Here is a 27,149-nt window from a genome sequence, read left to right as displayed (position 1 = left end):
TGGATCAAGGCATCTACAGTTTTGCATATGGTCATTTGAATGTTTTAATGAAATATATTACAACACATATAAAAATGTATGCAGTTTTTTAAAACAAAGTTCTTAACAGAATCCTATTTTTTTCTAAAGACCTGACAAGGAATCCTTCCATTCAAAGGAGTCCTCCCTAAAATTAATGACTTGGAAATATTTATTTTAAAAAATAACAAAAGATAAGGCTGCTTACAAGTTGATTTAAACTGTTGTTGACTACATCCATAAATTTTTAGCAGTATAATAATGGACACAAGTAGAAAGAAATTGCAATGGAATAGGTTTCCTGCTACACGTGGACTTTTTTCTTTGCAGTTTGAAAGAATATGCTGTGCCATTGAGGCATTATTGTAGACATGACATGGGAAAAGCCTTTCAAAGGGATGCTGAAAGAAGAATGGGAAATATATCAGTCATCACTGATAATCTCAGGAGCCTAAATCATCTAGTGCCTTCAACATAAACCCAGATTCCAAAAAGTACTTCTTCGAAATGTACAAGGTATGTTAGTTGGAGGATAACATGTTTTTTCCATCAACAAAATAATACATCCGGAAATTGGAAAGGAAAAACTTTCCAATTTCCTTAAAGGAAACAAATTTCTATCTTTTGCAAAAAAGAGAGAGAGAATAACTACATATTTATTGTGCAATAAAATGACCACCTGGAATACCTTTCATAACTGATATGAGATTTACTGAAGCTGCAATAGCACAGGTGACTGAAAAGATAGAGCAATGGAAGGACAACTTTTATTTATTTTGTTATTCCCTATCATAAGCCTTTATTAATGACATTTGACAGTAGGCAGAAGCAAAACAAAACACAAATGTGGATGTTATTCATTTCCTAGGTATGAGGGTGTTTGTTGGGGCACCTTGTAAGTATAGCCCTCTTGTTTCTTGTGTGGTTTCCAGTTAAGACAAAAATAAAAATAATATCCAAATTGAGTAGGTAAAGCCCTTAAGTATCTAATTATTGATTTTAAATCCTTTACCCCACAGAAATTTCAGTCTTCAGTCTTGAAGTTTTCTCTAAATTGAGAAGCTTATTTTACACATTCTTATGTGTACTGTCATTCTTATGACAGTACATATTGGTAGTTTTTGGATTGGGTTGAGAATATACATAGGTCACATATGATTTATTATCAAACTCCTAACTGTTCTGTCTTGTAGAGAAGTAAGATATTCTTAGTCTGAGAGGTAATTTTGCTGGTATGTGGTATTTGTATTTGTTGGTGCTTGTTTTTTATTTTTATGATCCAATATGTAAGGAGTTCCTTGGAGAACTTTGTATGTTTATACGGGTTGTCTAGCCTATAGAAATGGGCAGCATTCAAGCTATATAAATAAATGAATGCTATCTCCTTACATATCATCTGAGAGTCTTGATTACATAGAAATACAGCCTAAGTTGAACAAACCAAACAAATTTGTTATAGCTACCAGCCTGATAGTTTACCAGCAAGAGATTGGAAAGCTAGGTTGTCATTATTTCTTTATTAGGCTGTTGAAATAGAACCTGTTATCAGTGGTTCAAAACTCTATATTTTCACATACAATATATCATCTTTGAACATACTGGAATTACAGGCTAAATTGTGTAGAGGTTCAAATACCTAAACACAGAGAAAAAATATCCTCAGAGAGGATGCTTTAAAATTTTAATATAGAACAAATGTCACTGCCTAGCAATGTTCAAGATATAAAGGACTTCAGAGTTCAATAACAAATAGAGAGTTGTTATTTGAAACAAAAATGTAACTCCAGAGAACAATCAGTTCAGTCTTCTAGCAGCAGTTACATTATGTGGTCATAACCATTCTCTCTCCCTTACACAGTGGTCTCAAGGTGCACATTTTTAATGCATTTTAACAGTTTCCAACTAATGTTTTTTATTTCTCTAGCTATTATTTTCCGTTGAAAGAAAACTAGTAAAGGTTGAATCAGGAAAGGGAAAACAAATGGGAAAAGATCAATATTAACACTCTACAAATATTGACTTAGCAAAGTGACTTGGTTACTTTTCTCCCACCGGAATGGGTATTGAATGGATGACTTATTTAAAAGAAATTACCTGTAAAACTTATTAGTCTAGATAATAGTCAATATTTTCAAGCAACAGTGTATATTTACCAATTAATGTCTTCCGATCTGAGCAGGCTTGAAAATATTTCTTTCCAATTACCTTTCCTATAGATGGTTGTGATATATAATCTTTCAGGCTACTTAAGCATTTAAGATCCTAATATATTATTCAATTTTGAATTTCTCCGTGCAATTTTATTCAAGAATGCTTTGCTTTATGGAAAGGTTTGGGTTGTTCTACCAAACTTTCATATCTGCAGAGCCTGTATCTGGTGAGGAAACCATGAAGAACAATGAAACCTTACCTCTGTTCGATTTGCTTCAATAAAACTTTGAAGTTTTGTTGCTCGTGGTATCCATACTAACAAGAGTAATATATGTGATTTGCAGTGACTTCAAGTTCACTGATAATTGGTAATAAACATCTATATCTGCCAAGTAACATTGTACTCAAACATTACAGAATCTATCTGGTTTGAATTAATAAACATTAGAATCCATTTTTTGAAATCAGCATCGTTATGATACTAAAGGGAGCTCTAGTTTAGTGACCATAATTGGGACTGGCAGTCTGGCTGCTAAGTGCTACAGTTACTAAATGGAAAATCACATGACTGATGGTCTTATGACCTTATTTCTCCTTCAGTTGTTAACTGAAGCAACATGGTTGCTAAGCAAAGAATCACATGACTGCAAATTATGATTTTACTTCCTCCTTCTCTAATAACTGCTTGTGACAAAGCATGGGATGGTGATCACTTAACCATGGAATGCTACATTGGCCATAAATGTGAAGGATGGTTTTTTTTCTTTCATGTTTCTAACTTTGAATGGTTGCTGCATGAGGCAGGCATTAAGCAAAGACTACCTGTATGTCTTCTCATTATGAAGGAAAGTTCCCTAGGTTATGTTTTTTTCTCAATTATAAAACTAAAGTCTGAATAGAATAGTCTCTGAAATTGAAAAAAGTTATCAGTAAATGAATAAGATGAACTAACTTGTTAAATGACTGAGTATAATGAAACTTCCTAAGCTCATATCATTTGCCCTATATTTATTGCTTGAATTTGGATATAAAAGCAGAGTGCTAGTACGTTTCCATAATCTTATTTGCTATTTTCTAAGCTGTAATTATATTATTTGAGTTATACTATTTAAGCAAAAAAGAAACACTTATTTATGGAACTTTTATACTATTTCCTTTTCAATTGAGGGAAGAACACAAATTAATATACAAATCACAGCCACTGATGATACTTCAGTAGTACTGAGTCCATCTAATTTCACAGGCACAGGCAAATATTTAATTAAGCTTATTGCACTACAGTCAATGGCACAGTTAAATGTTTTCTGCTGGCTGCATCACAACCAATATTTGAAGTAAAATCTACTCAATCTCTCTGTTAAATCAATGGATTGACAAACAGATGGTTGATATACTGTATCTTATGTTCAATTGTTTTTTCAATTTTTGAACACAAGTGATACAGCAATACCAGCAGGTTTTTTTTTAAGTCAGTGGCAATAATGACAAATTATAATTTCTGACATTAATGAAGCTAAAGTTATCAATGAAATAATGGTGCAAAAGTGACTGTCCACTGTAAAATATAGTGTAGTACTATCTAATATTTATTATTGTAACAGGCCTTTGAGATGGATTTTGCCCGGCTTGCTGAAGGACTGTACAATAAAGCAAAATATTCACATTTGTTGAAACTGATACATTTGGTTTTTTTCAAAGCAATCCAAATTTGTAGTGATTTGAATTTCACTCATGATTATAGTATTATTTAAATCGATTGTGAACTATTTAAAATTCATTAGCACAATAAAGTAACAGAGTCCAGTAGATTTTATTCTGCTAGTTGTTGACAACTATAGTGGGTAGTGCACTTCTCCGTTTCATTAGCGCAATACCAGAAACAAAATAAAAATTTGTATTTTTGCAATCATTCTTGAATTAACAGGTTTTGGGGTAAAAATTATGTTGACTTATCTTTTTCCAATTGACATATTGCCCTGAGGGTCACAATTTGGTTTCTAAAATTACAGGTATAGTTCTGCTTTACTGGCTTCAATCCACCTTATATGCAGGTATAACATGTGACACACCTGTTCATTACTGATGAAATCTATTATAAAACAGATTTGTATGGAGGCTTTAGCTATCTGATTCCTAGCAGTTTTATCAATACACAGAAAAACAGTATATTTTGGGGCATATGAAGAAAAATCTGCATCTGAAACAATTTACAGCACCTATTTACATTTTTAAATCATATCTAGAAATATTGATCACAATCCATGCATTTTCTTTAGGCACTGTATTACCTAATGGCACTTTTACCTTTTTTTTTTTTTGAAAAGCAGCCTCCAATGTTAAATGATTAACTGCAATCTGAATTCTGCTAAGTTTCCAGCATAGTTTGTGAGAAGACTTCAGGTATGGGGGGAGGGGGGATCCTCTAAAGGCCTGGCAGCATTTATATATACTTTCCACTGTTCATATTTTGCGATTAACCATTACATGGTATTTTTTGCTATATGGCTATTTTAGTTACCTGAAGAGGTTGCTTAGCTTCCTTCTTTGACACAAAGTTCATTTTTAAAAAACCTGGGGAAATCCCAACTCTCTAGAGAGATACTGTAAAATTCTGTTACCTGCATATTATTTGTACTTCCTGGGAACTATACTTGCTGTGAAATGCTAACTTGCCTCCAAAGACTTTTAAAACAAGGTCTTTTACATTACTCTTTAAATGTACTTGTAAAGAACAATTGGATGCTGGTAAGTGCCTTGAGATATTTTCACCTAGTTCAGAACCTTCTATTTCAGCAAGTAGTTACAATTCATTTATGTACCTCATTTTGAAGAATATTGAAAGTTTGGTGTGGTGGATAAGGCATCAGTCTAGAAAGTGGGGAACTGAGATGTAGTCCTGCCTTAAGCATCTAGACAGTTGAGTGACCTTGGGCTAGTCAGTCCTAGGAAGGCAATTATGGCAAACTACTTCTGAAAAACTTTGCCAAGAAAAGCGCAGAGATTTGTCCAGGTAGTCTCAGAGAATCTGACATGATTGAAAGGGGGGGGAAAATTAAGCATACCCATTATATATGTCATAAATATTACAAATTATAAAGCAGAATTTATCTTATTTATCAACCATCATGCCTTCTGTCTCATTCTAGCAATTTGACTCTTTTATCAGTAGTTTGATATAACTAACAGATGTTCTTCAGATATCTCTAATTATATAAAAAGGTTGAACTGTACTGAATAGATCTTTACATGGGCATTGGGAAATATTTGTACTCAAGGGCCATGTGGACAAAGATGAAAGAAACATCAGGGAAAATGATCACACAATCATCTTTAATATGCAGATTAGCAAAAGCTAATGCTGATATTTGATCATTACTAACTCTAAAAAACCACAAATACCCACCAAGTAAGAGAATTACAAAAGAATTTTTGACAAAAACTTTTTTTTTTTTTTTTTTGGTATACTGGATAAATATATCAAAAAATTTAAAAGTATGTTTTTCTTATTTGCTCGGTATCAATTTCTTGCAAACTCAGCATGTTCTTGTAAATGAGGGGTAGACAACCCATGAAACTTATGACCCCAGAAAACTGTAGGAATACCATATATCAATTTGATTAGTGATTTGCAACGATCTGTGATTTGCAGCAAATGACTAATTTGGGGCAATGGTTTTTCTCCCAGTTTTTAAATGAAATAATCCACAGGTATATTAATCGTATAGCGGGGTTAATGCAACTATTTTGAGCCAAATTCTATCATCCTCTCCATGGCGCATACCTAGCACATGGTTGGATGGGGAAGCAGAAAGTAAACATCCTCTGCAAAAGGATTCTCTTCCTCCTTGGAACTCATTTGTTTATCATAATTAATCCTTCCAGATGTGCTCCTGATACCTCACACTTTAGATCCAACACCACTGTATAATAACAATGGAGGGCAGATAAGACAGGCAGACAGCAGGCTGATGATCTAAAATATGCTACAATGGTTTCAGCATATGAATCTATGTTTCCCAGATATAAGATGAAATGGTGAATTAAACACTCACATGCCATGCATCACTGATATTTTAACACATGGGTGTCAAGCTCGCCATGTCACGTTGCCGTCATGTGACATTTCATGACATTTTTCCCATTTGTGGAGCCGGGGTGGGCATGGCCTGTGTGTGACACATTTGGCCACCAGTTTGACACCCCTGTTAAACACTTTAATATTTAAATAAAAAAACACCTAAATCTGTTATTTTGATTCAGTTTTCCAAGCTACTTTTAGAGACAGCTAAATAAGATGCTCTGTAATCTTTACAAAATAATGCATCTTCATAATGCTGATTTTTTTTTTTACTTCAGAATTTTTAGAGAATGGCATTTGTTTACAGAATGGCAATGTAGTGCTCTTCTGACTAAGTCACCAGACATCCTGTGAATAATGCAAACATATTTAGAGCCATTTCTTTTATTTGGAAGCTTCACTACACATCACCATCTGTCCATCCCCTCTGGTTATGGGAAATACATTAAAAATTAGTCATTGTACTTCATTTCTGTAAAAAGAAATCTTCACAAACTTCCATTTATTTATATTTCCATACAAAAATGTAACATTAGCATACTGCTATTAAACCACAGTGGTTCTGGAACAGTTCACAATAATAATATCAAACTCATAGATCAATCATTCTGCCAAAACCCAGATTTTAGGTGCAATTACAAAATGCATTTCATTCAAATAAATCATAGCATCATGAAAACATGCAAAAATGAAAATCCATGAAATTGGTACAAGGTAATGTTCTACAGGGAATTGTTAAGCCTCCCAAGACAAACCTGAAGGTACCAAACTCCCTGTCTCCTGGAGACTTCACACACTCTTGCTTTGGAGTAATACACAGGATTACAATTCTTGCTGCAAACTTTTCCAGTTGTACAGGTGATCCTTGATTTATGACCACAATTGGGACTGGACCTTCCACCACTAAACATGTGAATTGTGCCTGATTATATGACTTTTTTGCCATGGTCATTAAGCAAATCATTGCAATTGTTAAGTGAATCTGGCTTGCCCCATTGACTTTGCATGTCAGAAGCCATTTGGGAAGATTGCAAATGGTGATCATGTGACCCTGGGGCGCTGCAACCGTTGTAAATACATGCCAGTTGCCAAGCAACCAACATTTTATTACATGATTACCAGGACATTGCAATGGTCGTAAGTCTGAGGACCAGTCATGAGTCATGTTTTTCAGCACCATCATAATTTTGAATGGTTGCTAAATGAATGATCATATGTCAAGGACTATCTGTACCTTGCTGATATCATTTCCCTAATCTGAGTGTATGAGAGGTAGGGCTCACACACTGCACTGCCTTTCTGAAGACTAAACAACCAGAATGCAAAAATTAAATATATTTCAATTGTGCCAACTGCTGACCACATCCACCCAGCAACTGGGCAGAGAACCCCTTGCTAAAATTTTTGAAGCCCACCCCTGACCATAACTGACAAGCTATCATGGTAAGCTTTACATGCTAAGACCAAAACATATACTTTACAATTCTTTACAATCTAATTTCATGTATTTAATTAATAATACAAACTCCACTAAACTGAATAGATTTGCCTTTTAGAAATAATGTTTAAAAATTCAGTTCTTTTTTGACTAGAACTGGCCCAGCTTCAAATTCCCAAACAGCTATGAACTCACTGACTCTGGATTACTTACTATGCTTATCCTACAATATTGTTTAAATGGGAAATTCTCTAGAATTCCTCAGAGGAAAGATGAAATATAAAATAATTGTAACACCTGAATGGGAATTATTGTGGCACATTTGTTCCCCTATGTAGATCAGTGAACCCCAACCTTTACGGCTTGGTGGCCTAGCCAGGTGGTGGTGGAAAAAGGAACAGGACTGCGCAAGTGGCAGCCCGCCATGCACACTTGCGTGCAGGCCTGCACTTGTGCAAATCAAGCTGCATGTACACCGGCCTTCCACTTGTGGAGTTGCGAGCATGCGCACCGGCCTGCTCCTTGCACAAGATAAGCTGCACGTGTGCGCCAGCCAGTTGCAAACAGGCCACAGCCCAGTAATGGAACATGGCCTGGGGTTTGGGGACTCCTGATGTACATTATTGAATTGCTAAGCACACATCAATAAAAATAGGTTTTGTTTAAGATACTGTAAACGTTCAGCCAATTATTGCCAGAATTTGATTATCTTTGATGCAGAGTTAGTTGTGGTTTCTGTTTTCCAGAAAAGAGTCAAGTGAATGTAAATTCAGTAGGTCTATGGAAAACAGCACTACATCATCTACTACAAGTGACAACCTGTACAGCATTTCTTTTTAAATAATTATAATTGAGCAAGTCTTTTTCTCGTGTATAACTAGTAAATGTTAATTGTCATTTTCTTTTTTACCAATAATGATTTAAGCTTTTAGAAGACCATCACAAAGTGCATTAAACTGTAGCATACTGTACTGTTGGTAGAACAGCCTGTAAAATCATTTTATCCAGGGCTGAGTCTGAAAAATATATTCTGGTATAATAAATTGAATACATCAAGTTCAGTAAGAAGACAACAATAGGTTGGGACCCCTTCAGGACTCATTGGAGCCTTACTTGAGAGGCCTAAATCACTTGCAACTTTTTGAATTATCTAAGCCTTTTACACTTGGGAAAGAAAGATAATAATCACTTATCATGGATAAAGTACCCTATTTATAACAACTATTCGCCTTGCTTGACAGTTTATATTATAGTGGCATAAGGAGTACCCCAGGGACGCAGTCCAGTTACTGCAAACTTGTGTCACTATAATAATTAAGGACCAGTGTTAGCACACACAAAGGAGTTCTAGCCAATGAGTGAACAAAAGAATGTTAATCTTATGGTCATCCATTCCATCAAGTATGAATGTGTGTCTCTGCTCATGAACTCTTGTCATTATTTAGCCATTTCTCATTTGGGCAGTTATGCAGTATGCAGATTATTTAAGTAGAAGAAAGCTTTTTCACTGTGGTTATTCAAATAAAAGCTGCATTGAAAGTTCAATAAAAAATATTGCTAGAAATAATTTTTGCGAGGCTAATATGGTGTGAAGCCAGACGTGGAATTTTCAAAGTCTAATTCCTATTATTTCTCCAGAGTAATTATCTCATATTTACACTTAAAACTATTTTCTCTTCATAATGCTTTTCTGAGTCATTTATTTATCTATCAGCAAGACCAGAACACAACCATGCACATCTAATAATTCATATTGAATATTCTGCCATGTAGTCCTCCCAATACGTTATTGATGTTACCTTGATATACTGGAGTAGTAAATCTGATTTGTACTAAAGGAAACTGTTAGTTCCTACACTTGTTCACTCTGCACAGTTGAGGCGTTGCAGGATTAGGTAGTAGTTGTTACTCAACTAATATGTCTTCTCTCAGGTATTACCTATAACATGGCCACAACTGAATGAAAATGGCAAACAATATAAACGTGATTCTATTATGCTTCAGATTATAGCACAAACCTGCAGTCTAATGAAGATCTATGCTTATAAGTATATTGATTGGGAGCTGTCCAGAATTGGCAAAAGGATGTGCAGCTATATAAATGTTTTAAATAAACCTCAATAAAATAAATTAATTGCATCTGACAAAATATTACTCAAAAGTGATGATAATTAGTAACTGAGGGAGGGGGAAACCAATGTTTATTCCATAATCTATAAGAGAGATGAGTAAATCACAGGATCATTGAAGGAAAAGGATAGCTGGAGTTATTGTTGAGTTGTTTTAATGAGAACTCTTGATATTAGTGGAGAACTAATTTTACAAATTGGGAAACAGCAAAGTTGTATTATTGTATAGAAATGTTGATGTGCTCAATAGGTAGCCAGAAATAGGTAAAGCTGGGGAGGCTCAGATGCAATGACTCATTTAACATTTAATTATACCTTAAATTTACATATAATTGAGAGCCAGTGTGGTATAGTGAATCGTTCTGGATAGCGAGATGGGCAGGAACGATGGTTAGGGTCAGCAAAAGTTATCTCTCAATCTGCAATGAATCAGTGTGATGACATTCTATAACATTGAATACAAAAGGCTTTATTCTGCTGGGCATTGATTCAGGGCAGCAATAACATATGACTATTATTACAAGCAACTGTTCTTGTAGATTCTTTGACCATTGGCCACAGTGCCATTATTCAAATCCTATACCAGATCCCATTGGGGAAACAGCTAATTCCTAGGATATCACATAGACACTGACTCATCTATGCAATAAAAAAACCTTAATCTTTGTTAGAAATCGGTTCCAAAACTCTTTTTTACAAAATTAGTATTTACACTTGGAACTGGCAGTTAGTCAAAACATTGCAAGGCATGTATAGAGAGCTTTTTCTTTCCAGAGCACAAGCATGTCTATCCATAGGATATCTGAGATAACGTTCACTTTTTATTTACTACAGTATTTTCCCACACCTGGAAAAAATATAATTTTCCTTTCAGTTATTCATGATGTTATTTAAACCTTTGTTAGTGCGCCCACGTGTGTATAAGAAGAGTAATGCAATAAAATGCTCAACTGAGAACTGAATAGTTGCAAGAGCGCATTGGTCTTCTAGGAACTTTTTTTTTTAATAGCGAATGAAAGGAGAAAGAGTATTAAAATACCAGACAGCAGCCTTAATTTCATCTGTGAAACATCAAAGGGCCTAAGACACTGCAATTCTTTTCAGGAAAACTTATCGCTTACAGAATTCATCTTAACCACTTAAGGATAAACATCAACCCAATAATCAATGATTATTTTCATTGTGACTTTCCTTGATCTTTCCTAAAATAAAATCCAGAGTTTTAAGACTGCCTCTTTTCTGTTTCTTGCCACTGCTCGCCTGCAAATAACTACGGGAAATTTTATCTTGCTAAGAATCTGATGGTAGTCGAAAAGGGCAAGAGGAAAAGAGAACAATAACAGCGAGCAGAATAAAGAGCTTCGGCCGCTCATGCTAAAAACCAAGCAAAGAGGAACGCCGTTTTCAGACTGGGGATTGATGTTCCCGCCCGGCCGCTTTTGAGCGGTGCACCGTTTGGACTTGGGGCGGGAGTCTCAGCTTCGCTGCCGAGGAAAGGCTTGGAAGTGGTCCTGATGCCGCGGTAAGAGGGAAATTGGGGTGAGGGAGCAGCGGAGGGGCACCATTGCAGCGGATTGGCTGGCGGCGCAGGGGCGAGGTTGGGTATGCTGGTCGAATTTAAATTCGAACGCAGACGAAGACCAACGAGTTCTAACGGTGCCACGGACTGTCAGTTAAGAGCAGGGGTCTCCAAACTTGGCAACTTTAAGACTTGTGGACTTCAACTCCCAGAATTCCTCCGACAGCAAGCTGGCTGAGGAATTCTGGGAGTTGAAGTCCACAAGTCTTAAAAGTTGCCAAGTTTGGAGACCCCTGATTAAGAGTGTCTGTTAACCGGAGGACGGACAGAGACCTATTGCATTAATAACTGTGTTCCACTACACCGACAAGAGGAGTGTATTTAGGTGCTGTTGTTATAGGTGTTGAGACTGTCGAAAGAGTGCAGAGAAAAGCAACAAAGATGATTAGCGGACTGGAGGCTAACACATATAAAGAACGGTTGCTGGAATTGGGTATGTCTAGTTTAATGAAAAGAAGGATTAGGGGTGACAGGATAGTGTTGAGATATCTCAGGGGTTGCCACAAAAAAGAGGGGGTCAATCTATTCTCCAAAGCACCTGAGGGCAGGACAAGAATCAATGGATGGAAACTAATCAAGGAGAGAAGCAACATAGAACTAAGGAGAAATTTCCTGCAGAGCAATTAACCAGTGGAACGACTTGGCTCCAGAAGTTGTGGGTAGGTCCAACACTGGAAGATTTTAAGAAGAGATTGGACAACCATTTGTCTGAAATGGTTAAAGGGTTTCCTGCTTGAGCAGGGGATTGAATTTGCAGACCTCCAAGGTCCCTTCCAACTCTTTTATTCTATTCTAGGTAAGATGCTACTTTTTGCATGTGTTTGGCAAGTTAGTTTTTCACCCTTGGCAGCACCTGGAAAAGTGTTTTCTTGACAAGGTTTTTTGGAAGTGGTTTGCCATTGCCTGTTGCTTAGGTCTAAAGGGTGACTGATCCAAGAAGGCCAGTTCATTGGCTTTGTGTCTAAGGTAGGACTAGAACTCATGGTCTCCTGGTTTTTAGCCTGATGCCTTAACCTTTACACTAAGCTGCAGCTGAGAGTGCTATTAATATATAGAAATAACTATGGGAGTTGTGCTTTGGAGTGTTTACAGCCTTTGAGTTTCCTCTGCCCCATGGTAATAAATATTTCTAACAGTGAATCGCCTCCACCAGCCTGGTGTCCTCCAAATGTATTACATTAGCAGCCCAATCATTTCCAGCCTAAGTGGCTTTTCAATTTGGAAATGATATGAAAAGGGCACTATATTGTGAAAAACTTCTATGAACATATGGGATAGAATATTCAGGTGAAAAGTGATTTCCACCTGCTTGTTGCTAGAGAGCCAAACATGCTTTAGCTTGATAAATTAGGAAAAAGTCCTGCTGAGATTTATAATGTTTGAGGATTTCCTTTTTTTTTTTTTGTTTACTTGAAAAGGTAAAAAATACAACACATACAACACACATACCTCATTTTGTTTCCTAGTATGAAATGAAGCATTCTTTTCCACCTCTCTTCATTTGATAGTATTTTAGCTACTAATACAAAAGGTGGCTTCCAGGCCTGACATTAGCATTGATGAGAATTCCCATTTAAATGCTTGTCCTAAACATTTACTTTTGAGACTTTATATTGTTTCAGAAAAGTTTATATATTTAGCATAATAAAAGGATAGATGAGGTTAGTCCTGTTCTTTGGGTTCACACATCACATTAAATCATGGTGGCTTAGCACAATGTTATTAGGATCTTCAGCAACCTATGATTAAATATATGATTCCAACTAATATGTATAGTTTTTATTTTTGAACCAAGCATTCCTCTTGACAGTTGCTGCTGCTGGGAAATATACAATAATGATGATCCATTGAGTAAACATAACTTATTCATAATTTTCACTGACCACTAACTATTGGGGTTGGATTCATATCATAGGCTATGCTAAACTATGGTTTATGGTTTAGTTTGGCAGGCAAACGCAGGTAGTGCTATCCTAGTAAGATGTGCAATTAAAGTAAAAAGTGAGCAACATCAAACTTTGTGTTTATGCAAAATGCTAGACAATAATCTGCTTGACAATTTGGTTGATTTTGGCTTTAAATATTATGTGAATTCAGCCATAATCAGCATATATATTCATTAGCAAGAGCTTTAAAAATGTTCAGGCATATGTACATATGTGCGCTGACATATATTTGACGTACTTCTATTAATTCTCCAAGTAGTCAATTTTTGGTGACTGGAAGTTCTACTTAACATGATGGAGGAGAGCTAAGGATTAAATTCTGAAGTAATAAGGCAAATTGCTCCAGTATGTAGGTAAATAAACAAGATTTTTTTTTATTTGGCCTTGATACTGTGAGGAGTCTTTATTTTTAAACTATGCCAGGTCTATTTCAGGATTTGCTCTACAATTTTATAGTTCTTTAAAATCAGAGATGCAGAAAATGTGGCCCAAAATCTGCAAAATCATGCTCCAAAAGGCAAGACAAGAAACAATGGTTGGAAACTAACCAAGGAGAGAAGCAACCTAGAACTTAAAAGGCATTTTCTAACGTGAGAGCTCCAAAAAGAGATTGGACAACCAATCTGAAATGGTATAGGACCATGATGGCGAACCTATGGCACGCGTGCCACAGGTGGCACGTGGAGCCATATCAGTGGGCGCGCAAGCATTGCCCTAGGTCAGCTGCAGTGCACATGAGCGTGCAGGCCAACTGATTTTTGGGCCTTCCGGGCACACTGGAAGTTGGCAAATGGGCCATTTCCGGCCTCCAGAGGGCCTCCAGGGGGGTGGGGAAGGCCATTTTCATTCCTAGAAAGCCTCTGGAGCCTGGGGAGGGCGAAAAACGGGCCTACTGGGCCCACCGGGCCATCACGTGCCAAAAACAGGGGGAGTATGGGGTGGTCGCACATGCATGTGCGGGGGGGGCGGGGGGGCGCATTGAATTGTGGGCGTGGGCATGCACATGTGCAACCCCCCCCCCGCATAACCTCCGCTTTTGGCATGCGACGTCAAAAAGGTTAGCCATCACTGATATAGGATATTCTGCTCGAGCAGGGGCTTGGACTAGAAGACCTCCAAGATCCCTTTCAACTCTACTATTCTATATTCTATGTTCTGCATGTGACTCATTAATATTTCAGATTTTCCCAGAATGACTTGGATCAAATTCTAGATCTTGTATTTCCATTGCTGAGGAATTATGAGGTGTACAGTATAATGGATGTCTGAACTATTTCAAAAGCTTAATGTAGCCATAGAAATGGTGGTAGTAATAATTTATTATGGTTGACCAGAATTCTCAGAGTTATTCACATAATTACTTTCTATTTTGAATAAAACCAAGAACATAAAATTATAACTAGGTCACTGAGGCAATCAGGGCATATTTAATTTATAGGCAGTGTAAAAAAAATCTAACTACATTCAAAGAAATAAAATTTACAGGTATGATAAAAGCAACTGTACCAAAAATAATTCAAAATTGTCTGGATACTTTGCCAACTAGGGAATTATGAAGCAAGTCCTTGTGTTCTTATAGAAGGAACTACTGGCCATGAGCTATGGATTCAGTGGATCCTTTCCCACAAGGGTACAACCTCAACTTGTAAGAGTTTTTTGCCTTGAGACCAGCTTTTCAAAGAGCATTGAAATATGTTAATGTTCTTTTGGGTTTAGGGACCCTTATTTGGTTTAAGTATCTTGCTGGTTCAAAAAAAGGCAGTTGACTTCTCAGAAACACTTTCTTGGGTAGGGCAGATTGATCTCATCAGGTGTTCAAATTTGTAACACTTTTAAACTATATGATTGTCATAGAAATATGAATTCTAGCTGCTTTTCATGTAATGCAGATTATACATTTTTTTCATATAGACTTATTGATGTAACACTGGTAGATTCCTTGAGGTTAAATGTGCAGAACAGCTATATGCTGCTGTTTTGGATTGCTGATTCTCAAGATGGCCAAAAAAATGAATATACCATGATTCATAACATAATATGTTTTGAGACTGCTAAGAAGGTTATAGGATTTCCTTCAGAGCAAAAAACAAACAAACAAACAAACAAAACAAAACACCAAACTATTGGTGGAATAGTGACCTGGTGCCTTAAGTTAGAAGTTACTATCTCCAGTCTTGCTGCTGAGAGATGATGGGAAGCTTCAAAACATTCAAAATATGCCAAATTTCCAATATTATGTTGTCACACCAGCTTTAATGAATGGGTATATGTGCACCTTATCTCATAAGAACATAAGAATTCCATGTCTCAACTGAGCCTATACTCAAAAGACAGAAAGTGGTTCCAAGACTTGTTAATCATTTATGATAGGTTCCGTTGAAATCATCTGAGCAAGAGTGTTATGACTTTCACATCATTGGATTTCTTGGAAAATAAATTTAATTTAAAGAGGCTTATGTATTTTTACAGTCTCTATATTTACAGGGCCCTGTATTTAAAAAGGGAACATGCTGCTAAGAATTTTGTGAAATTGTTTTACATTTACCAATAGAAGAAAGTATACGTAGCTTAAGGTTGAATAGTGGAGTCCTTGGTGTTCTCTGACCTTAGTTGTTTGATCATAGATGTTTCATTACCTGACTAGGTACCATCATTGATACTAGTGAGCGTGGTGTTTACTCTGGGTTTTCTCCTTAGTACCCTGATCCTGAAAGCCTATGAAGAATTAAGGACGCCAAGGAAAAATATGTACTCTAATCAAAGGAAGTATGAATGAGAAAACCATTCCCCTACCAACAATGGCAAGGCAAGTTGCTGTTTATAAACAGGGAGCAAACACCACACTCAGTATCACTAATGAGTATGTACTCTGTACACTGTACCTAGTCAGGTAATGCAAGCAAACAAGATCAGAGAATACCAAAGACTCAACTGTTCAGCTTTTATTGTCTCTTGGCAAGAATATGAGTGTCTCTTACCGTGAAAATATAAATACCATACAACTCACAGTATCTTATTCTTTTTATACACAAAAATTTTCAGTAATTCCTTTTCAAAATAATCCTAAAATCAAAACTAGCAATATAAAGTCATGCTTCAAAGATGTCCTTAAACTTTTCTCATTATGTTTCATCTCAAGAGAATAAAGTAAAAATATTTTATTGGAGATTGGCTTGAGCGTTGGCCTTGCTTACATATTTTTACATGGAAGCATGTCTCATTGCATTCATAAGACTTAACTTTTGAGAAGATGAGAATAAACTACCTCCAACTAATAGGCAGCGTTAGCCAAAGCACATCATGTACACTGTTATACATTTCATTGATTCACTGTCCCATTTGGCTATTTGATCTAAATGATAAACCAGTTCTTAAGTAAAGTGTATTTTTTCCTCCTATAACTGTATGATATAGAAGAGCAATACAAAAGAAACGTAATAAATGCTTCTCAGATTATGCTTTCTATTTCACAATATAGCCTTGAATTGATGCTCCTTCACTTTCCCATTTAAGAAATGTCATTCCTTAAATCTGTAAAGGTCTTTGCAACTGTTGAGTTTTACTACTATTGCATAGGGGAAATATGTACCTAAAATAATTGTGTAACAGAAATGTGGCAACTCGATTTTTCTTCTCCTGGTAAAGCGGTAATTTCTTGGACTGTGAATGGCTAACGAGTTCAATTATTTCCAAGTTTTCAGCATCTCCACAGGCAGTGGAAAGAAAATTTGGGTATGCTGTAACTCTGCTGCCACCCAAAGTCTCTGACAGATTTTAAATAGCATACTGCTTGGCCAGTCTACCGTTTTTCCTAGATTTTTTTTTTTTTTCAGTTTGCTATAGTTTAATGGGATTTTCATGTAGTTTGCCATTTATCCTAATCATAAAGCTATCTTGGGTGCAGATTCCACTGTACTTTTGCTTCCAGCTTTCTTTGAAGTCCACCATAAAAACTTCCATCATAACATGCCTTAGTGTCGAATGCAAATACATGTCCCCTACAGCATCTTTGCAGAGTGAATGTATTAATGTACACAGTGTTTCCTTGCTGCCACTGAGATACAGAAGATGTAATGGAGTCTGCATTCGTTAAGCAATACAGGCACTGTGTTTTAAAAAGAACATTCCATTAAGAATTTTGTCAAATTCTTTCAGCTTTGATTGTATCTTGGCAAGAATGCAAGTGGCTTTTAACATGAAAAATGTAAATACCATATAGCGTTGCTTGTTTGTTTTAAAGACAAAAATGTTTTTCATTTTCATTTCAAGCTAGCAATATAAAGTCATACTTCAAAGATGTCTTTAAACTTTTCTCATATGTTTCATCATAAAAAAATAAAGTAAAAATATTTTGTGGGAGATTAGCTTGGGCTTTGGCATTGCACACAGGTGCCATTTATGCAGGTAATTTTTTGTGAGGTTTACTCATTCTAGCGCTGTGGTTGTTTGGAAACAGGAAAATGGCCTGTTTCCAATGTGATACCTGTAATATTCTTTTCTAAAATGAAAACCCTCTGCAAATGTTGTTTAATCTAAAGTTATCTTCTGATGCATTTATTAAATGATTTTTAAAGGTTCTTAGTTCCTTCACAGGGAAAAAAAGGTCCTTTAAATATTGTTAAAATTTAAGAAGGTACATTGGAATTGTCTCTGGGAACAATAGTCTAAATTTATGTTGACCTTTCTTTCTTTAAGTATTTAGTCTGCATTCAATAAAATTCTGATAACTGCTCTTTAGAAGACAGCTGTACAATCTAAAATATTATAAATATTCAGCTTTTCATTTCTAGTATTGCCATTAACAGCTGGGCATCTAGTTCAGGAAAACAGATTTTACAGAGGAAGCTGGCACGTTCTTGAATCAGTACAGTGAAGAATGCGAGAAAATATTTTCTTATGGTTTAGGGACCTGTAAAGTCATAGAGCATCTGTTCCTTAATTCAGTCATAGTCTAGCAGCACTGAATCATGTTAAGAGCTGAAATATAAGAATTGCTTTTTTCACCTTGAAAAATAACGAGGTAAGTTACTATGCAATTCTGCATAACAATGTTCATTGTTAGTACTTTATAGTTAATAAATATTTTGGGTAATCTGATATTGGTATTCTAATCGAAGTGTTTATTTCAGTTGTATGCTACATGTGAGAAAACAGCACAAATATAATCAGTTTTCAAAGCAGTATTTACCAACTTGTTCAATGTATAACTGTATGAGGTTAGCTCTTACTGTAAGAAAATGTTTGCATGTGGTTGAGATTAGTTAATGGGGATTACTACTAGCTACCAGTAAAGGATTTTCTTAGATTAAAATTTCCCTTTGCTTTCCTTCTTTTGTAGTGCTAAAAGAGCTTTGAAGCTGGAAAATCTTATTCCAGAAAAAGTAAGAGTTTTGTTTTTCTGTCCTGTATTTAAATTATTTTGTAAATTATTTTGTAGAAAATGTGTGTGTGTAAATGAGCAACATTTCAGAAAAATTATCATAAACATTTAATAATGATACTATATATCTGAATGTATAGAAGTGATTGCTAGAGATCTTTGAAGGCAATACTATTTTATATAATATTCTGGCTTTGCATGAAACAATTGACTATAACTAAGGAAATATAGTGCTGTTCTTTGTTTTGTTATATTAAAATCTCTTTCCAGCACCAAATGTTTTTATGACATTGCTTATTAGAAATTTGTTTTATAATTGGTGAAGCAAATGCACTGCTATCTGAATGTACATATAACAATATGCAATTATGATAATACTATAATCTGGATATTATAAACTGCAAAATTGAAAGCAAAACAAAGACATTTTTATGATCAGAATGTAATTAGCTGAGAGAAGTAATTTAACATGAAATAATATACTGTAACATTGTAATAAATTACCCATTCAGTTATCACAATAAAAATGAAATTATATTGTTTTTGTGTTTCTCTCTTGTTCTCCCTCATTGGTAAAATGTGGCACTGTGTGTTTCTAAACCCATTGTGCCATGACATATGCCAGTTTATTTTCTTCCAATACCAATTATGGGTGTTTCTGTGACGCTAAACCAGGTAGCTTGTGGAAGAGAACAAATAATAAGAAAATATATTAAAATGTAAATAAAATGAATTTCCATTTTTGTTTGCATGTGCCATTTTTTTTTTATTTTACAGATTTGCTACAGCTTAGCTAAACTGAAAATTTGACCTTGCTAAAATATGTATATTTTCTCTTTGTTTGGATTGAAACAAAATTCAAGCCAAACAAATAACAATCATTAGCAATGTAATTTGCAATTTCATTTTCTATTATTCATTATGTGCTGTAAATACAGCTGTGACTGTAATTTTGCATCTGTTTTCTAGGTCAGAAGGGTGTTTTTGGAAACAAGCGATCCAGCTTGAAATTATTTTATTCCACCCTAAAGCTGCTTTTTCTTCTGAAATGGAAATTTAAAAGGGGGGAAATGTTTATTTTAAGAATAATTATTTGGCATGTTTGCTCAGTCAGATCTCTTGCTGCAGGTTTATAATTTCATTACTTTTTCAAAAATCAGAGGTAAAATTAATCATGAAAATTGGGAGAACCACTTTTTTGTTCAGAGTGAAAACTGTGTTGCTAAATGTTGAAAGAAAGTGTTCAAATTACAAGACTGTTATAATATATCTCATCCAGAGGTAGCTTCTGTGGGCTGTTTTGAGAATATATGTAGGTGATAGAAACTGTAATTTGTAATCCTAAAAATTAAATCCTGAATGTTCTTAATTTCTTATTTCATTCTACACCACTTTCTCTCCACTTTCCCCTAAATTTTGAGTAGTAAAATTAGAGTTGGAAATGTCTTGCTCTTTATATGGCATTTAATAAATATTAAGTTAATCAAATAAAAACCTGCAGTTATCAGGCCCAAATCCAAAGATTAGACAGCAAAATCCAATTGACTCCAATCCTTTTATTTGTTTACATTTAATAGACAGAAACTTGCCAGATTAAAGCTATAACCTTCTAACCTAATAGAAGTACTCCTGAGAGATTATAGGATGTTGCTTCCTTGAATTTTTTTCTCCCTCTCCCATCTAGTTCAGTCTCATATTCTGGGCTTTTCTCTGGAGTGTACTGTCTCCTCCCTGGTAAATTGTGGTGCTTTTGGCAAAATCCCCCCCCCACCCTTCTCCAGTTATATATTCTATTAGAGCGGCCAAGAGATTTCCAATTATAAATGAGCGATAAACATTATCAATGTTTATTTATACACAAATACATTTTAATGTTTAGCAATATGGAGATATGGAAAGGAATATGGAATTTTATATTAAATAGTAAGTCTGCTATGTTTAGTTATAATGTGATGGTGAAGGAGGAAAAGGCAATAGTTCGTCAGATTCAGATTTGGCTTCTATCTATGTAACGCATCTGTTGAGGTTGAAGGTTCTCTTTCTTCTGAATCATCTATAAGCAGCGTCTGAGTGATTGGTGACACCTTTCTCATTATTTCATTTCATGATTAGTAGCATCAAGCAATTCTGAGGTGATAATGAGTGTGTAGTAGATTGATTAGGGAAGACTAGGTTATTGCCAGCCTTTTTTTAAAAGTTGAAATAACATTTGGAATAAAATGTGAAAAGTAAGTTAGCAGCTTTCCTCTATATTGGCAGGATGATAGGAGGATTATTTAACAGGTTAGTTTGTACAGCACAGTCTAAATCAGAATCAATATCAGGCAAAAGAAAATCTTGTCTTTGAGGACTATGCTGCTTAATTCTTGGGTCCTGCTGTAAGCTTAAGCCTACAGAAGTAATTTCACCTTGTTGGAACTGCATTGAACAGGTAAGTTGGGAAGTTACCCTGTCCTCTAAGTCAGTGGTTCTCAACCTGTAGTCAGCGGACCTCTGGAGGCTCACAATGTCATCACAGGTGATCCACAAAGGCTTGGGGGCACAGTGGTTAGAATGCAGCGCTGCAGGCTACGTCTGCTGACTGCCGACTGCCTGCAGTTCGAATCTCACCAGGCTCAAGGTTGATTCAGCCTTCCATCCTTCCGAGGTTGGTAAAATGAGGACCCAGATTGTTGGGGGCAATAGGCTGACACTGTAAACCGCTGCAGAGAGAGGGCTGTAAAGCACTATGAAGCAGCATATAAGTCTAAATGCTATTGCTATCAGTTAGGTCCGGCTGAGAGATAAGCTGTGTTAATGGGGAGTGGTTTTTGTGGTTCTTTAATCTTGAGTCTGTTCTAAAAATTTATTAACTGAACATAAAATAGATCATTGGTGGGGAGGGGGGAGAAAAGGATGGTTGCATTCTTTTGCAGTAAAGCACTGGTTTTAGTAGAGATTATCCTCTGCTCTTGCAGAAGCCTGAACCCTTTGCAGGTGAGAAGAATGTAGGTGGATCAGGGGCTGGACTAGAGTGTTTCTAAAAATTCTAGAAGAGAAAATGTATTTTTGTTGAAGAGTTTGTCCCATCCTAAAAAAAAAAAGGTACATTAAATGGTTTATTGAAAAAGATACTTTTAAACCTTAGAAAACCAGGCAATAAGTGATATGCATTCAACCTACTGATATATGCTTGGAGTCACAGTTTTAGGCGCTTGCTCAATAATTTATTACAACTTTCCAATGTGTAAGATTCCTAGCGAACAAAGATAGAGAGCAGAGCCTGCTTCTTTTGAAGCTATGCCTTCAGATTGATTGATTTTTTAGTAGAACACCTGGCATCATTAGATTTTGTGGCATGACAACTACTAACACCAGTTGTTAGAACTTGAATCAACTTACCAAGTTTAGATTGAATGTCATTTGAGGAAATAAAGATGGCCACAAATGTAGAACCTGTACATAAACAAAGCTCTCCTAGAGTATTTGGGATGGTCTCTGAAGAGTGGTTTTTGTGTAGTCTTTCTTTTCTATTCTCTTCAGTGTTTTGTAACTGAGGGTAACTAGAACTAGGCAAGTATTGTCTTTCCTCAACCTCCTTCAGAAAAGTAGAGTTTCCTTTCTCATGGTAGCAAGCTTGTTCTTAAGTAAAGGGGTACTTACAACTCTGTAAGAATCATGGTGTGGTAGGAGACCACTTTTTTGTTTTTCTACCTTGTTTTGTTGTTTCCCCACCTTTTTTTTTTTTTTTTTTTTTGCACTGTTGAATACTATTTCTCAGTTGCTTCTTTCATTGGTGGTCATTTTCAAGGTAATCACAGAAGTGCTAGAAGACAAGACAAGTCATTTAAATGGCGAGAGGGATGAAGTAAGAGAGTACTGACTATGAGTGTTCAGCCAGAATATAGCACTCTAATAGGATAAAGCCAGAAATGGAAGCGATAGAATAGAATAGAGTTTCAAGATCAGTGTCCCAAGTTTCAACATTTTGGTACAAATAACATTGTGTTAATCTGTGAGCCCTGCAATATCTTCTAGTAGGTTTCTGTGTGTAATTCAAAAATGCTGTTTTTAATATTTGGGATAGGTCTTTCTTGTGCATTCTCTTCCCCCACCCCCATCTTTTATAATATGTATTCACTGATAAGGCTTAGGAAAGATAACCATTATGCTGGAGAAAATGATGTGCCGCCCTTGCTATAGGATAGAGATGGCTAACCTTTTTGCCATCGCGTGCCAGGGGGAGGAGGGGTTGCGTGCATGTGTACCCATACCCATAATTCTAGGTGCCCCGCCCCCGTGCATGCACGTGTGACACCCCTGCTTCTGGCACACAATGGCCCAGTGGGCCCGGTAAGCCTGCTTTTCTCTTTCCCCAGGTTCCAGAGCCTTTCTAGGAGCTTGGGGAGGGCAAAAACAGCCTTCCCCACCTCTCCGAAGGCCCACCGGAAGCAGGAAATGGTTCATTTGCCAACTTCTGGTGGGACCAGAAGTCCCATTTTTTGCTCTTCCCAGCCTCCAGAGCCTTTCTAGGAGCCTGGAGAGGGCAAAAATGGCCTTCGCCACCCCCCTGTTGGCTTCCGGAAGCCGGAAATGGCTGATATGCCAACTTCCAGTGGGCCTAGAAGGACTGAAAATCAGCTGGCCAGCGCATGCATGTGTGCCAGAGCTGAGCTCCCGTGCCCACCGATATGGCTACGCGTGCCATATTGCCATCACAACTATAGGATAAGCTTTGGTTCTTTTGGGAGTCATTTAGAAGGCACATGCTACTACAATAAGGTCTAAATGTTGTGGGTTTTTCAGATATTAATTCAGCATCCATAGGAATCTGAAAGTGCAGCCAGAGACATTTGTGCCACTTCTTCTAGATATTCACTTAAGATCAACTATATTTTTCTGTTGTGACACCCATAACTTAGATCACCCTCTTGCAAAATTACATGAGTTGACTTTGATGCAACATAGAATTATGCTGAAAATATTAAAACATATGTAACTCTGGATTGCAAGGAGGTGTGTTGCATGATAGGTAAATTATGATTATTTAAAATAGTAAATAAGTGTATCGGCATTGAAAGGGAGAATGTGATGGTGCTTTTTTACTGCATTATCCTGCACATACAAAATGTTTTTTGCTGTTTTTTATTGGTACAGGTGCCAGCAACATCATCAGTAAAAGGAAAGGAAAATGGCCTTCTTTTTTCACCAATAACAGGAACATGTCTAATGAGTTCATTTTCAAGTTCCAGGAGTAATCATGCCAAAGAACAGAGAAATGACCTATCAAATGGTTAGTTGAACATTTTATTCTACTTACTATGTAACTTTTCTGGTTATTGATCAAGTCAGGTTCTTGATTTAGTAATTTATGTTTATAGTTACATAAATAGCTATAATTTATTTTTTATTTTCTCCCCACCCCCCAGTGAAATTGGATTATGAGGGCCAAGATTTTTACAACTTTTACAAGCATGCTTAAACCATATTCGATGGGGAGAATAAAAAACTTGCCAGATTTTGTATGACTTCTTTACTGTACGATGAATATTTGTAAACTCCTTTGACTGACTTCCTTCAGAAATCTGTAGGAGTTTTATTTTATCCTTTACATCACTCATTTAAAGGTGCAACAAAACTCAAGGTGTTGTTTTAAAATATACATTGCAGTTAATTAACTGCAAAACAATTTCATACCTTTATTAATTGATGGAGTGTATCATACAATGTATCAATTTAGAATTCTTGATTAAACAAGTTGTGGAAGTTCTAAAGATAGAAACAGACAGTGGTAGAGACATTTATGAGGCTGAATGTTCTCAAATAAACACAGAGCTCTGTAAATTCAGCCATGAATAATTGGTTGCATTCTTTTACATTTAAAACTCAGAGGGAAAAATTCAGATGAGAAACTCCTAAGGGGGAAAAATAATTGATCAAACTAGATTTCTTTAATAGCCTTAATTTAGAAAAAGTCTTGTAACATCTTTTCAGCTATGGTACTGAAAATGTATATCTTCTGCAATAGCTATTGTTGAAAGATCTTAATGTACAGTAAAAAGAGAAGGTATCTCTCACAATGTTGAAATCTGTTCACTATTTTACTCAAGTCAATTTGCAAATATTAGGTTGTTAAAAATAATAAAAATGAAAAAAAAAAGGCTAGAAAGTTGAAAAAAAGTCTCAGAAAAATGCAGTGGCAAAATTATGGCCAAAAATAAAAAAATCCTACATGGACCAGGAGTTAAGTTAACTTTGAAGAAGCTTTTGTTTTGTTGGTCAAGTAAAGAAAATATCATTTAGGATTTTAAAAATACCCGTTTCAATTTCCAACTATGACATCTTTATCATAATACGCCCACAACTTACTTGTGCTCACACTATTTGTAAGAAATTAAATTTAGAAATTAAGAGTAGAATTTTAAAAAAAACAGCTTACCATCCGATTCTTTGGCATTATTTCTGCAGCTTGATAGAACTAAAAAAAGGAAAGCTACTGAGGCTTTGCTGTATAATTATCCATCTAAATGTCAACTGCGAACATGTGATGCCTTCTTTTATGTGCAAAAGGACTGTTCCCTTATGCCCATACTTAATTACAGCATGGAAATATAGCACACACTCACCTTTGCCTTTGACACTTAATGTTCAGGGATTTTACTTCAGGCATTTCTCCTTTTCCCCCCCACTCAGAGTACAGGCATATAAAAAATTCAGTCAATCTATATGCCACATACATATGTGCCACACAAAAATCGCTAAAAATCATAGAGTTGGTAAAAGCAAATACTTTGTATACTGTTAATAAAAGATTCATTCAGGACATCCAGTGTTTGGAGTTTTGAAGTTGTAGATTACACTATAGATTATGAATATAGATAAATCTATTATTAATATTCAACTAAGAAGACAGGAATTACTGAGTGAATATGATAAATTCTTCAATTTGTATAATTGCTTTTTTACCAAGTAGCTCTAACTTGCAGTATGATGTACAAAGAGTACAGATTTTCCTTATTTTAATTGGTCCATATTAAGCCATAAATTTCCAAACGATATTTTCTTTCTTCTCTTCGGTGTCTCTGTATCATTTCTGTTTTGACATGTTACTTGGCTTTAAGCCTGGTTTAAGGCAAGATTTTAAATAAAAAAGCCCTTATTGTTCCTCAGGCCTTTTTAATGCATTTTACACTACAAGTAGTCCTCGTATAACAACTGCAGTTGGGACCAACAACTCCATTGTGAAATGACATGGCTCTTAAGTGAAACTTCACATGATTGCGCCAGGCTTAGTATATCCGTTCTGCTGTGGTTGTTAAATGAATTGACTGCAGTTGTTAAGCATAATGTCACATGACCACGGTTTGCAACTTACTAACAGCTTCTCCAATGACTGCTTATTGGAAGCTGAGCTGGCTGTGAAGGACCAAGTATAAAGCTACTTTTTCAGTGCCATAATAAAATTGAATGGTTGTTAAAGAAAGGCAGCCATTAACCAAGGACTACCTGTATTTTCTGTATCTCATCCCACACAAACTCTAAAAATTAGATTCCCCCTAATATCCCTTAGCTCCCATCTTGGCATTCCAGAAGGCTTTAAATAGTTTGGCTGTTTTCCCAGGCCTTGTGCTAGGGTGGTCAGGATTTGTTTGAGAGGGTCAGTGGGTTAATCATTAGTTCTTATTTTTTATCATTTTCTTACTTGTTTTTATAACTGTTATATTGTATTTTCTATTTTATTTTGTTTTATTATGCATCTCCCAAAGTCAGTTTAGAGCTGGACGGTGCCTAAATTGAATAAATTAAAACAAAATAAAATTAATTAATTTATGATCCCATAGCTAGTATTCTGTCTATATTAGCATGACATAATAAACAACAGGCTATTTTACTAATTTAATTAGATTTCTAAGCATTAATGTTTTAAAAATTGATTTTAATCCTTACAAATCCCTTTAATGGCTATACATAAATGCAGAAATCTGTGAGTGCCAAATTCAGTGACCAAACAGAAAGGTAATTAATATACTTTAATGAGAGAAAGCTTCATTTCTGTATCAAATATGGGAAAGGACCAGGTTTCTCAGGCTAATAATAGTTATTCAGGAACCAGGAGGACACATTTTGCAAACGTTCAAGAGCATTTTTCGAGGATGTTCAGGGCATTCAGATTAGGTCCAGTATAAAAGCCACTGTTGTTTATGAATCAAACATAAGGTCCTTCTCACTGTGTTTAGAACACTATTTAAATTTGGGAATGGGACATCATTTGTTGTAATCTGCAGAGAGCTTGTGTGAAGAGATCCTGCAGCCTTTCTGTACTTCAGTTCTGCACTTAAGATATATTCCTGAAGGAGTAAAATAACAGAATGTTATACATTGTAAATTTTAAGTCATGACTTGACATGCATACAATCAGTAGATTCGGTGCAGTGCAGGAAAACACTCCTA

General features: G+C 35.8%; 1 protein-coding gene and 1 long non-coding RNA gene across 3 annotated transcripts in view; both read left to right on the top strand.

Annotated features, from left to right (window-relative positions):
* Nucleotides 1–348: 348 nt before the first annotated feature.
* On the top strand, nt 349–3,835 carry LOC117664323 (uncharacterized). The gene is made up of 2 exons (XR_004590995.3): nt 349–534; nt 2,384–3,835. It is a non-coding gene; the product is annotated as an uncharacterized LOC117664323 (long non-coding RNA).
* A 7,019-nt stretch (nt 3,836–10,854) lies between these two features.
* Nucleotides 10,855–27,149, top strand: part of ITGB3BP (integrin subunit beta 3 binding protein) — a 45,478-nt gene continuing 29,183 nt past the window's right edge. Inside the window, exons 1-3 of one of the 2 annotated variants that reach the window (XM_034415248.3) lie at nt 10,855–11,336; nt 18,678–18,720; nt 23,856–23,991. In XM_034415248.3, coding sequence (XP_034271139.1) covers nt 11,329–11,336; nt 18,678–18,720; nt 23,856–23,991 — 187 coding nt within the window. In that variant the 5' untranslated portion in view covers nt 10,855–11,328. Of the gene's footprint in view, nt 11,337–16,036; nt 16,146–18,677; nt 18,721–23,855; nt 23,992–27,149 lie in introns of those variants that run through there. The other variant, XM_034415247.3, reaches the window with a different exon arrangement.

Source organism: Pantherophis guttatus, chromosome 3 (assembly GCF_059756535.1).
Source record: "Pantherophis guttatus breed Tessera chromosome 3, ASM5975653v1, whole genome shotgun sequence".
Lineage (NCBI taxonomy): Eukaryota > Metazoa > Chordata > Lepidosauria > Squamata > Colubridae > Pantherophis > Pantherophis guttatus.
This window is presented reverse-complemented; position numbering and strand designations above follow the sequence as displayed.